Source organism: Mercenaria mercenaria, unplaced genomic scaffold (genome assembly GCF_021730395.1).
Source record: "Mercenaria mercenaria strain notata unplaced genomic scaffold, MADL_Memer_1 contig_4101, whole genome shotgun sequence".
Lineage (NCBI taxonomy): Eukaryota > Metazoa > Mollusca > Bivalvia > Venerida > Veneridae > Mercenaria > Mercenaria mercenaria.
Window position 1 is genome coordinate 1 of NW_026462304.1, and position 14,850 is coordinate 14,850.

At 34.4% G+C, this 14,850-nt stretch overlaps 1 protein-coding gene across 1 annotated transcript; it reads right to left on the minus strand.

The window, feature by feature from the left end:
- Positions 1–10: 10 nt before the first annotated feature.
- Positions 11–4,644, minus strand: LOC123558689 (receptor-type tyrosine-protein phosphatase alpha-like; the record flags this gene model as incomplete). The annotated part of the gene is made up of 5 exons (XM_053534785.1): positions 11–136; positions 1,964–2,061; positions 3,522–3,558; positions 4,246–4,322; positions 4,557–4,644. Coding segments are annotated over 5 exons (426 nt in total), but the record flags the coding sequence as incomplete, so codon positions are not given.
- Between the last annotated feature and the right edge of the window lie 10,206 nt (positions 4,645–14,850).

Sequence of the window (14,850 nt, forward strand, 5' to 3'; positions counted from 1 at the left end):
TACCACACACCCCTTGCGAAACTTTAAACCGTCTGACAACAAACTCAGCAAACACATCCTCCGAAACGGAGACAGCAATAATGTTTCCATGCTGCACACTTTTGCCTGCTTCTGGCCAATACTGTATGCACTTCATCTGAAAGCGTACATCATGTATTTAAGTACTTGTATCCACATTCTTACAAAAGGCTTTTTTTAACAGTACCCTTAATCGGCTCGAGTTGATTTAACCAGGCCTTTATCACAATAGGCGCTTGCACCAGTGTGATTCGACTAGTCAAAATTAATGACAGCCGAGTGCATCTTTTTAGATCAGAATACTGCTTTAATGACCATTTTATTATATACATAAATCGATTTCTAGTGTTTCATCAGCGAAAATTTATTGAAAGTTAAGGCAAATAAGACTGAAAACTCGTTTAAAATCGTAAACTTGTTGGCCCATGAAACGTCGAGACAGCGTCATTACGTTGATTCTGACGACACAGCATTTGACCTCACAAACAAAGCAAGTTTTTCAACCATAGTTTTCTTCCGTATCCGATGGGAGTTCTATTCGTTTGTGAATTGCTTTTCAGGTAGAAAATTAATAAGTATATAAGATAAATGCTAGATTTAAATTTTTACTATCGAATAGATTTCCTTTGAAACTTCAACAACTTTCTTCTAATATGTATGTGTTAAATTACTGAAATAAAATTGATTCTATCATTATTTCCGATTATAACAATGACCTGTTTAAGAAGTTGTTGGCCTTAGAATTTCATAATATTGTTAGGACTTTTAAGATAATATACAGGCTTTTGTTCTTTCACTGCCCGGGATCATTGATTATAAAGAGTCATTCTCGAATTTGAATATTTCGTCTAGATTGAGAAATTGTGTATTTTATCCAACAGATCGGCACTACATTAGTTTTAAATAAACTACTGTACATTTTCCTGAGCCTTGAAAATGTGTATCATATCAAACAGATGTAAATAAAACGTTATTAAAATATAAAAAGTGGAAACACCACAGGTCGCTCAACACGACAAAAACGAAAATGTTGCAGGCTCAGTTTGATTGAAATTTTCATGGACGGCCGGGAAATGCGTGCTACCGTCCACACCCTCTAGCCCCGGGTTGAGCAGAACTCAACATTTACACATGCTACAAGTACAAAAATAATTTAGAGACATCCGCAGATGTGTTCATATGGCGGTGCACATGGAACTTGCATGTAATTCCATAAAAAGCAGCGTATTGTCCCCAGTCAAAATAATGGGTTACCCTTAAACGAGAAAACAATGGGCAGAACTAAACAAACTGGAATTTAGAAAGGGGATCTGAGGTTATGGAGCCTGCATATCACAGGAACTGCCAAAAGACAAAATTAAAAAGCAGGTACCTTATCCAAGGGGTGATTATACAATACCCAAAGCTATGAAAGCGGGAGTACTGGAACCACCCAAGCCGAAATGTTCAAGCTAAGAAACTAAACAGTACCTATAACATGACATAAAAGTCGTGCTGAACGATCTGAGAAGATCGAAATATAACAGCACTGATTATACGGGGATACTTTTTACGGCCGTCACACTGCACAAACAACGCTGCTGTGATAATAAAATATAAAAAGTAGAAACTCCACAGGTCATTCAAGACGACAAAAACGAACCTTACCCTGCTAAATTTCTATAATGAACTTGTCCCTTCCAATTTGGACAGTACAACTAACTGTTAAAAGTGGTGCTTACGAAAAAGATACTGACTGAATGGCGAACAGTCCAGATCTTGATCAGACTGCACGGATGTGCAGACTGATCATGATCTACACAAGTCGCAAATGCAGAATCAATCGCGTGCAGCATGATAAGGGTTATGGTTAACAAAATAAAAAGTGATATAATTTCATAGCCAAATTTTTACGTTTTAAAGGAATAAATGCAAGGAATTCTCAATAATTCCTGGTCGTACAAACCTTGCCTTCCTCAGAAAGGTTTGTAGCCATTACAATTGTTTTGATGTTCTGTTCCCATATCATTCTCCAAAAGTCTCCAAGAGTGTTTGCAATAGGCCCTATGTATACATGATGTTGAAATATATTTTTTTTTGTGTTTGTGAAAGAACAACATAATGAACATGTATAGTCAAAACTGAAGTAGATTCTTCAAAATTGTGTAATTATCTAGTAATGTTTAAGATTAACAACAATCAACAACAATCAATTAGGCACGAAATGACAATAACAGGATATAGTCAAAAGGGTGCAATTTTACTTACTTAATTTGTTTAGAATGTTTTTGCAAGATATGGTTTTCCTACTGGATAGATAGAGAGTAGTCCGAGGGTTTAAGAAATATCTGACTTTACAGAGACATGTAACATCATTTTCCTTGCCTAAACTAAATAACATCCAAACATTTTAAATGGATCGTAAATCATTTGTCGGTCATTGTAATTATCACAGATTATGTTTGCGTCATTTATACGATATCACAAGGAATATGCGTAGCTAGTCTTTTCCTAAAGCATATATTAGATATTTTTGCATGCCAGACAGGATTTTCTCGGGTGTTTTCCGCTGCTAAAAACTTATCTTACAACATGGGGTATAAAATGACTCTCATACCAGTGCGTAATTTCTTACGCTACTATAATGCAATTGTGCCTAAAAATATTTTTACTCTATAATTTGAAGAATACGGTGTAACACGAGCTGTCACTATTAGTGACAAATGCCCCCGAAGCGTGCCCAAGAATGCTACTGTCGTCTGCACATGATAAATTAGAATGGAGAACATTTGTGCCAAGTTATTTTAAACTCCTTTGATAAAAGGCAGAGTTATGGATGAGACAAGAAACAGACCATGTTAACATTTGTCTCTTAGTGTGACCTTGACCTTGGAGCTAGGGGTCTGGGTCTTGCGCATGACATGTCGTCTTATTATGGGGAACATTTATGCCGAGTAATTTCAAAATCCCTTGATGAATGGCAGTTATGGACCGGGCAAGAAACAGACCATGTTAACCTTTGACTTCTAAATATGACCTTGACCTTGAAGCTAGGGATCTGAATCTCGTCTCATTATGGGGAACATTTATGCCAAGTCATTTGTAAAATCCCTTTATGGATGACAGAGTTACAGCCCGGACAAGAATACACGGACGGACGCACGCATGCACGGGCGGACGGACAGTGCGGTTTTAATATGCCCATCTTCGGGGGCTTAAAAAAGAATATTACTAGATAGTAGAAGGAGGGAAAAGAATTATCTAGCTCTCGGGTAACTATATTGCTTTAACATGGCAGTTGCACGAAAGCCAGATATTTTAATCTGCATCTTCAGCTAGTAAAAGATTCTCATCATCTTCTACCCTGACAACTTTGTTTTTCACTGGTAGGCATGAACATGAAGATTAAACAACTCGAAGATTCGAACTTGCTCAGAAAAAAAACATAGTGCACTACATAGCCAAGGGTTGCTTATCAAAATTATATATCACAAATAACAGATAATATTTCATTCAAATAATACCTTGAGCAGCAATATAGGCATTTTCACCAGAATATCCCTGAAAAACAAAATTGTGACAGATATTTTCTTATATGAGGGGCGCTGAAATGTTTACCAAATTAATTTTGAGTGTAACGTGCGCATAAAATTAAAACATCACATGATTTTTTTTTAAAAACTTTTGGTTTATATTGTATGTACCAACTAGTATATGATAAATTATAAGTAAGGTTACTTTTTTAAAAAATAATTTCTAAAACAGGAACTATAGCGCCAGCTCATAACTCTTCATTTTGATATACAAAATGAAATTTCGAGTTTGTTATCTTTCAATTCAAAACAAATTTTTAGTTTCTTATCTTTCAATTTTGGGGAAAAAGTCGAAATTTTAAGTTAGTCTCTTGTAAGTCGACTTAATAAATCGACCGCACCTGGCACTAATGTTTTTTCACGGTTATCACTATGTCCAGATATTCGTCATTCAAATCATGTTGTGTCAACTGTTAACACCAGACATGAAAGTTTTTAACTTTAAATGTATGTCTTAATTTTAATATTCTGCCTATTTTATATTTAAATATTAGCAGTTTACCTCTTCAGGAGGGAACTGCAAAACGTTATAATTTAATTTTGCTCATATATGAATACAAATGTATATCAACTATCTGATAAGAATGTTTAACTATTCAAGTCAAGCGTTTTTAAAACGAAGAATTTATATGTATATCATGTATTATATTATTACCATTATATAAGCAGCATTTATGTAGTCCGAATCAGGATGATCTGGAAAAGCTTTCAACATCACTCTGGAATGGTCATCTAAAAGTCAAAAGTAAATTTTAAAGATGTTCCAAACTACCAAATATGAATAAAACACATATGAGATTGTTGCATAGAAATGCACAAGATAAATATTAAACACGGAAACTACTAGTACATCATATTAGGTAAGATTAAACTTAAAGGTGAATTTCCTATTCTCTACTTGTCAATTTACTGTGAAAAATACAACGAACGTATTCAGTTTGGCATTTTAAGTCCTACAGAACTTACATGCATACATGGATTTGTATCTATTCTTGCCATAATTCCCTGACTTGGTTGCAACATTGGCAGGATACTGCATACCGTACGGTATTTGCTGAAAATACAAACAGGTAAACACTGAGATTCTACTAAGGTCAGTACTGTACAGAAAGCAGCGAAGCAGTTTTATACAACTAGTTTTCAAATTGTCGAAATAAATTATTGCATAAAACTTATAATTAAGGTTATTTTGAGAAAGAACTAACTTAATTCTTTGAAACCTAAATAGATAATGAATTAACAAAACATAATTTTAGGTTATTTTCTTATTAACTTGACAGGGTAAACTGTTTTCCTAAAAAAATCGTCATTATTTCATTTAATGAATGTCAACAATTAAATGCATGTTACATGTAAAATCCTATTTTTCATTATATATTTAAGTTTCGTAAGACGATACTGTACTTGACCATAAGTAATATTGCACTATAGTTAGTGTTATATCTGTATTTATCACATGTTTGACGTCGCGGGAGTGTAATAAAGCCATTAAATATAAATGATAATACACTAGTGTAATAAAGCTTTGACGTCGACGTCATTTAACAGTATAGGAGACGTTGGTCTTGACTTATTTATATAGTAAAAGAAAGTAGATTTGTTGATGTTTCGACAGGAAAGGATAACATGTGATAAAAAGAATATTTCATTTGTGACTTTCCAGATTGAATTTATTAAACTCGTTGAATAAAATTGATAAAATGCTCGGTAGAGCCTCGCTTTTTATCATTTTATTCAACTCGTTTAATAATTTCAATATGAAAAGGCACTCATGTAATATCCTCTATACGTATACCTATAACTTTGAAATTACAAAGCAAAAGAACCATGATAGTCATAGTCAGTTATTGAACTTGGTGAATATTCTTGGCGACATAAATGTTATTGTCACGGCAATTACACGACTGGTGAAATGTGTTTTAACTTATCAGTTTCAATCAGCATTTAATAAACATTTGATATGTAAACTATGACTGCTTCGAAACAGCTGGAACAACAGCAAGTAGCGATTGATTTTAGATCCACTTTTATGATAAACGGTGAAGAAAATGTATCAATTTGTTGTTCTTATTCTTGAAATCAGAATCGAAATAATTTATAGCAAAGGAGTGTTTTAACTCATTTAAGCACTCGGGCAGTAATACGTCGTACAAATAATTTTACTCGGGCTGCGCCCTCGTGAAATTTTTACGCAAGACGTATAACCGCCCATTGTGCATAAATAATGTTAAAACACTCCTTTGCTATAAATTATTTTAAGACTCCGGTTACCAGAATCCAACACACTTGGTTCGATTCCCGAACAGCTTGGTCTGCTTTGCGTAAAAGTTGTTTATGGTGGCCATTCATGTACATTTGGGGGAATCTCATACCCAAACGGAAGATTAGGTCTCCCAACAATAATTAAAAACTCAACAACTTTACTTCAATTAAAGACATCATGTTATTATTATTATTATTATTGTTATTATTATCATTATTCATATCGGGCAAATGCCCACACAGTGATAAATTTATTACAGCTAGCACTATGAATTGTCACTTATTTAAACAGTCAGTGTCAATATGCTTATTTCAATAGATAGATCTTCTGCGGTACCAAATAGGTGACAGATAGACCAGATCCTCCGCGGTACCATATAGGCGACAGATAGATCAGATCCTCCGCGGACCATATTGGCGACAGATAGATCAAGTCCTTAGAACACTGTTTTCAAATTAAACGTCTGTCCCTGTATTGCGTAAAGCTTCCTATAATTTGTCCTGCTGTCGTTGTGGAGATATGTGGCCGCTAAGTAATTCTGAAGTCGCGATAGAAACACAACTAAGCACATCTGACTGGCGCGTAGCGGAAACTCAAGCTTAAGGTGTTTATGTGACAAACGAAGAATAAAAACTATTTTAACCCATCCCCTGATTTGCTTGACCCAGTGGACTAATATGGTAAGTTATTAAAGTGTTACAACAACACGCAAGATTTGTTACACCATGCACTACCGTGCTACACCATGTACGGACGCGCTACACCCATGCGCTAACGTGCTACACCATGCACTAACGTGCTACACATGCACTGACGTGCTACACCACGCACTAACGTGCTACACATGCACTGACGTGCTACACCATGCACTAACGTGCTACACCATGCACTTACGTGCTACACCACGCACTAACGTGCTACACCACACACTAATGTGTTACACCACGCACTAACGTGCTACACATGCACAACGTGCTACACTAGTATGTACCAACCGGCTGCAGGGCCCCCCAAAACATTAGCCAAACAACAAGGATTACTCGAGAGACACCAAAATATGCACGAGCGAACCTCGAGGCCCTGTAAGATCGCATTTTTAAATTTTGTTGTACGCAGTAACAGGGGAGGCTTAAAATACGTTCACATTAACACGTTTAATGGTAAAAGATTTACTAAGATTATCAGTTTTAATGAATTTCGAATAGCTGGAAAATACATGCAACTCTAAAGCTAGAATTTCCGCTGGGATTGAACCCTTCACTTAGCGACTGTGTAAATAGAATAGAGAACTTTGTTCACTCCTCGCAGATCATTTATACATGATGTACAGATAGAACGTTCCACTACGTTTGTTGATACTCTTGTCCTCCATTAATTTTAAGCCCTTGACTTGTATAATGCTTATTCTCCGGAGCTTGATTCCTCTGCCCTGGGAGCCGTGAAATATTTAGACCGCTTGAATTCATCTTGGCACTGAAATGCAGATAAAACCTCCCGCAGTACTCTAGTAAATACTCAAAATTATCCAACATAACAATATATAAATGAGGATTTCGATATTCACAAACAACAAAATAGCGTTATAGATACAAATGTAATAATAAGGGTGTGGTGGGTGGGAATTTTGCTAGTCAGGCATTGGCTTCCTCGTGAAAAGAGGGTGCTTATAACGTCATTATTGATAATGACGACAAATTCGGTAATCATCGGCAGTTTCCGCCGTATTCGCTAAAGCTGGAATGCTATTCTTATAGTAAATTATATTTCATTTATTTATTTACTTATTTATCTATTTAACTTCTGTACGATTAATATCTAACCAAAACGAATAACCGTCGCTAAAATAAACCTGGTTATTTTTTAGCAATAACCCTAATTATTTTAACACTCCGGTTACCAGAATCCAACACACTTGGTTCGATTCCCGAACAGCTTGGTCTGCTTTGCGTAATAGTTGTTTATGGTGGCCATTCATGTACATTTGGGGGAATCTCATACCCAAACGGAAGATTAGGTCTCCCAACAATAATTAAAAACTCAACAACTTTACTTCAATTAAAGACATCATGTTATTATTATTATTATTATTATTGTTATTATTATCATTATTCATATCGGGCAAATGCCCACACAGTGATAAATTTATTACAGCTAGCACTATGAATTGTCACTTATTTAAACAGTCAGTGTCAATATGCTTATTTCAATAGATAGATCTTCTGCGTACCAAATAGGTGACAGATAGACCAGATCCTCCGGGGGTACCATATAGGCGACAGATAGATCAGATCCTCCGCGGGAACCATATTGGCGACAGATAGATCAAGTCCTTAGAACACTGTTTTCAAATTAAACGTCTGTCCCTGTATTGCGTAAAGCTTCCTATAATTTGTCTTGCTGTCGTTGTGGAGATATGTGGCCGCTAAGTAATTCTGAAGTCGCGATAGAAACACAACTAAGCACATCTGACTGGCGCGTAGCGGAAACTCAAGCTTAAGGTGTTATGTGACAAACGAAGAATAAAAACTATTTTAAGCCATCCCCTGATTTGCTTGACCCAGTGGACTAATATGGTAAGTTATTAAAGTGTTACACAACACGCAAGATTTGTTACACCATGCACTACCGTGCTACACCATGTACGGACGCGCTACACCATGCGCTAACGTGCTACACCATACACTAACGTGCTACACATGCACTGACGTGCTACACCACGCACTAACGAGCTATACATGCACTGACGTGCTACACCATGCACTAACGTGCTACACCATGCACTTACGTGCTACACCACGCACTAACGTGCTACACCACACACTAATGTGTTACACCACGCACTAACGTGCTACACATGCACAACATGCTACACTAGTATGCACCAACCGGCTGCAGGGCCCCCCAAAACATTAGCCAAACAACAAGGATTACTCGAGAGACACCAAAATATGCACGAGCGAACCTCGAGGCCCTGTAAGATCGTATTTTTAAATTTTGTGGTACGCAGTAACAGGGGAGGCTTAAAATACGTTCACTTTAACACGTTTAATGGTAAAAGATTTACTAAGATTATCAGTTTTAATGAATTTCGAATAGCTGGAAAATACATGCAACTCTAAAGCTAGAATTCCGCCACAAAATTTTCTCGAGAAAATTTCCGCCAAATTCTAGCCTAAGTTCTCTCGTCGAGTCGAAGTGCGACGCAAAGTTTATCAAGTGAAAAAATTAAGGCCGGAGTAAGACGAATGGATACATCTGCGCGAAATAATGATTATAATTCTATCGCTTTATAAGAAATGTCAATTTTGAGAATCCTGTTACGACTGTTCTGAACTATTTCCTTATGCCCTATTCCATTTGAAACGGCGAAGTTTATCAATGGACACGTGAAACGATACACAAGGAGAGGACCATTGTTGTCCCAAAGGAGGCCGTTGTGGGAGTATGTGTAACCTGACAGTTTCGAATTGAATGTTTAGAGTAATAACATTGCCCAGCATAACCGTCAAACTAGGAATTAGGAACACTTCCATAGGCAAAACCTTGTTCACGCACTTAAACTGACCGTCAGAAACACAAGTAAACCAACACACGAGTTTACATAACTTAGCACAACTTCACATCATAAACCACAACACGGGTTTACATAACTTGACACCGTAAACCACCACACAGGTTTACATAACTTTACACAACTTTACACCGAAAACCAACACACGGGTTAACATAACATTACACCGTAAACCTATTTTTTCCTACAGACGAGTTTTACAAAAACCTTACCGCGTAAACCAACAAAACGGATATACATAACTTCATACACAACTGATATGTACACTTTTATACACAACTGATATATGCCCTGACACGCCGAGGATATATACTTGGACACGCCCAGAACAGTATCTTTCTTGGATACATTATTAGTTACACGGACAAGTTTGCATTTAAATGGACAAACTGATGCTAGTATATACACAGGCACGGACACGCCCTGATTACTGACACAGACATACTGGCATTTGTATACCGCACAACTTACACATACCAACTGACATTTGTATACATTATTACTTACACGGACAAGCTTGCACTTTAACGGACCAACTGATGATAATATAAACACGGAAGTAGTAAAGTAATTGTTTGTGCGAAAACAGTATAACCCCACTTGACCTATGACCCTTGGTCAGGACTGGTCAATACCAGACAATTCAAAAACCACAGGTTTTAAACCCAGTAAAAACTTCTGATTTAACTAAAGATGATTTAAAATGAAGAAAACATATGTCTTTATTTAAAAATAGTTTCCACTTAAAAACTTTAAACACTACACCGAGAGACAAAATGTAGAATAAGTTTGGCCTAATATAACATACAGAAAGTAAAATATAATGTGGTTGAATTTAGACCACATTTATTTTCTGTTTAAATCACTCTTTTACTTCCTTGTTTTGTAATCCTTCTACATAGATAAAACAACTGTTAAAGACATTAGAAAGGACACAAAATGTACACAGTACCAATAAATACATTAATAATTATCCATGAAACAAGAAAATTTCAAACTAAAAATAACACAGACCCGGGAAAACCAAATGCTAAATATAACAAATATAACAAGGGAAGGTTATTTAGAAATCTATCCCCCTTTAATAATTGAAATTAAAAAAACAAGTAATATTTCCCTTTGATAACTGAAATTCATACAAATTATTTTAATTAATATTGGAAGAATAAAATTACTTTAGGAGTTGTTATTATTAAAAACAAAAAATAATTGAATAAATTATAACACATGAAAAATAAAATTATGATAATTTCAAAACCATAACTTATTATAATAAAGAATATACACTATATAAAACCGGTTTCAACTTTTATATCATTGAGTCGAGTTGTGTTACGCTTAGTTCCGGAAGTTGATCTGACGTTTCCTTGTCTGTTTAAAGGTAGCTTGCAGTATGGTTTGTTTTACTGGGTCGCCTTGTCTGTTAACGGTTACAGCCTGCTGTTATGACATTGACTGGTTGTGCACATAAAGAATTCTTCCGTCAATGTTGTAATAGCACTGAATTGCCTTACTTCGTTCTTGTCTCTAGTTTCGAAGGTTTCGGGAGGCAACGAACAAAGGGTTGAAGGTGATTCTGGCTGCAAACCGGGCAGGTTTGATGATTTAGGAAAAAAACCCGCTGTATGGTGAGCCTACAGATGAGGTCCTTTAGAAAGACTAATGGTTCGGCGTCGGGTGTGCACGTAATAAATTCTACCTGGCGTCGGGGTTAAAATAAATGTACACAACACGGCTTTTGCACTTTTTTAACAACTATTTAACAAGTATTACAAGATTTAAGTACAAACAACTGAAATCACTCAACCGTTTGAGTATGCCATAGGTATATGCATGATTGAATATCATAATACTTTTATGTTATGAAAATCACTCAACCGTTTGAGTATGTCATAGGCATATGCATGATTGAACATACGCTTTTGAGAGTAGTATGGAATATTCCCATTATATTAATTAGTCTAGTTAAATAAAAACACAGTAATTAAATAAAGTTTTAATTAAAGTTGTAATCCAAAAATTTGCTTTCTTTATAATTTATATATTCCTCCAAAAGTTTGCTTTCTTTATAATTTATATATTCCTCCAATATGTAGAATATGACATAACTATCCGACATAAGAACAAATGGTATTTCTGTAGATGATGAATCGTCATAAGGATGAATGTCAAACATTGTCCTTTCTGTTAAATAATTTTTTTTTTTTTTCTGATACATACATACACTGCCCGCTTCGGGCCCACTATCATCGATCTTGGATGTTATATTTACACTCCCACCAGGAAATGTACCTGTAAAACCCTCTTGCCACCACCTAAAAAGAAAATGTGATATTTTGCATTTTGTCGACTGGTGGGACGCCACTATAAAAAACCTGATATCTATTATATAAATTCCGGCTTTTTTTTACTGAGGACACATTTTTTAATAGTACATCTGGTACAGCTAGTTTATATTCTTGGTTTGTGTTTATAAAATCTGTATAATCTACGATATTTCCAGATACCAAATTAAATGCACTAAAATAGCCCGCACCACTATTAATTATATTATCATATAATGAATATATCCAGACACCGTGGCGATCAAAATACTTTTTCAATTTTATGTATGAATATGCTACTACAATGGATTCTCCTTCATTATAACCGCTGTTATATTCAAAAAGAAACACTTCACGTCTTACTTTCTCTAGTTCTTTTTCCAATTCTTCTCTATCTTTTCTATCTTTCCTTTTAAGTTTAAGAATTATTTCAGCTAAATCATCAAATCGTTTTGTTGTAGCAACTTCAGAAGCAGATAAATTGTCAACAACACCCTTTGTTCTAGCTAATTGTGTTTCTTATTTTAGAAAAGCATTTTTTACTTTTGTAATTTCTTGGGTATTAGTAGAAATTTCTTGAGTATTAGCAGTAATTGATTCTCCTTGTTTAGTTGATATTTCAACTACAGAGTCCAGATCATTTATTATTTTTTTAATTTTATTATTAAATTCGCTGATATCTTTTTCTAACATTTCTGTAAGTGTACTTAATTCCGCGTACTTTAAATTGTGGCGTGTGTCAACAGTACTAATCAAGTTCCGAAGTTGTTTCTTAAAATTTTCTAGCTGATCATTAATTGTGTTAATTGCTTTAGCATTAGCGGTAATTGATTCTCCTTGTTTAACTGATTTTTCAACTACAAAGTCCAGTTCATTTTTGATTTTTCAACTTTAGCATTAAATTCATTAATATCTTCTTGTAATTTTTTTGTAATATTACTTAAGTCTGCATACTTTAAATTATGACGGTTGTCAACAGTACTAATCCAAATTCGAATTTGTTTTTTAAACTCATCTATTTTAGAATTGAGCTCTTTTTTAAGGTTATCTAATGCTGTGTCATGGTCATCACCTCTTTGTGAAGCTGCCTTTTCCAGTTCAGATTTATATTCTGCAAGTTTATTTGAAAATGTATCGAGTAAATCTTGATTCCCTTTTACCATTTCAGTATTTAGTTTATTTACTTCTGTTTTGATTTCTAACTGATACATATTTTGTAACTTTTTCTCAGCTTCAATAATCTTGTCTTTTAGTTCTTCATGTTTAATCATACTGTCCTTTAGTTCTTTTATTTGACCATGAACTATAGCAATGTTTTGCTTAAATACTTCTATTATTTGCTCATCTGTTGTGTCAGATTTCTCTCTAAGTTCTTTTAATGTTTTATCTAAAGTTTCCATTTCTTTTTCAATTTTTTCTTGGAGTGAAATTATTACTTCGTTATTCTTTTTAAAATCTTTTATTAATTCTTCAATATTCTTTACATGTGCTTCTAGTGTCTGTTTTATACTTTTGATATCTTCAAGATTATAGTCATCTATTACACTTTGAACTTTTTTATACATAAACCGTCTTGAAATTGCATCGTTGGGTTTATCTGGATCTCCTAGGTTGATTATTTCATTACCTCCCATATCCAATGCTCTGTTCATTGTGTTATCAAGTTCCTTATTTTTGTGAAGATACGATTCCGTTTCCTTTTTAAGTTTTTTGAATTGTTTTTTAGTAGCATAATCACTTAAATCAATATCAAATTTAACTTTACTTATACTGTCAGGTTCACTTATTTGTTCTATATTATTAAAAACTCCCATTATATATTACCAGTAAAGTTTTTTCTAAAAAACTTCCTTGGTTTGTCAATATATAAGAAATCATATTTTTGATTTGTTGCATTAGCAAAAGAGTTAGGGTTAATATTTTGTTCATTACAAATCATATCATTTTCTCGTTTACCTGGACTTTCAAATAAAATATAATGTTTAACAGTTAATTCGGATATCTTTTGGTGTTTTATAGTAAGACTGACTTAAATAAATACACAACAGTTTTTGTGAAGTCCTTGAATAAAGTATTTTGTTATTTCATTTTGAACCTTTTTAAACTTCACATACAAAATCATCAAATATTACTACTTTTTGTTTTTCTGATTCAAGATTCTCACAAGGTTAAATTTGGTTGGAATGGGCCGAATATTCAAGTATTTCATTTGGGATCTATTTTAATTTTTTTTGAAAATTTGGTTTAAGGGGTTAAAAAATCTTGATATTTAGATTTTCTAATTTTTTGCATATGGGGAAAATTTAAATCATAATATTTAAGAGGTTTTCGAAGTAATGCATTAATGTATTTTTTTTTCCAGATCCAAAAAGATCCAAAATTTTAACTTTCACTGCAAAAAAAGGGTCAATATCGGGTGTAGGCCCCGTATATTTCGAAAATACGGAGTAAACGTGTATTTTTTAAAATAAGGGCCCAAATAAAACCCCGTATTGAACATTAGTATAGGGGGAAGTCCGTATATTTGCCCCATATATAGGGGATCCCGAATACCCAAAATTATACATAAATGTATTTTTCCCGATAATGCAAATCAATTTTAAAAAAAAAAATCCCAGAAATGGTGTTTTATTCGTGTCCTGCTTTAACTAATTTTTATTTTCTGTATTCAAAGGGGTCTTAAATTTTTTTTCCCTATCCCTTTCCGTATTTTAGAATATCGGAACACGTAACGAGCCGTTTTCCAAAATACGTTATCGGCCCCGTATTTTTTTATAACGACGTGTTGCATCAATATAGGGGGCCAATAGGGACTTTATTTTCAAATAACGGGTTTCGGATTTTTTCCGTAACGAAAGATAACGTAGAAAAGATCCCGTTTTTTTTGCATATACGGACGTGATTGCATCTAATTACGGACATTTACGGACTTGTATTTTCTAATATAGGGGTTGGGTTTTTTTCCGTATACGCATGATATACAAAGTAAGGATCCCGTTTTTGGTCATATACGGGACATATACGAAACTGTATTTTTTGATATACGGGCTCGGACATCCGTTTTGCAGGTATACGCAATATACATCCCGTATGTGTCATATA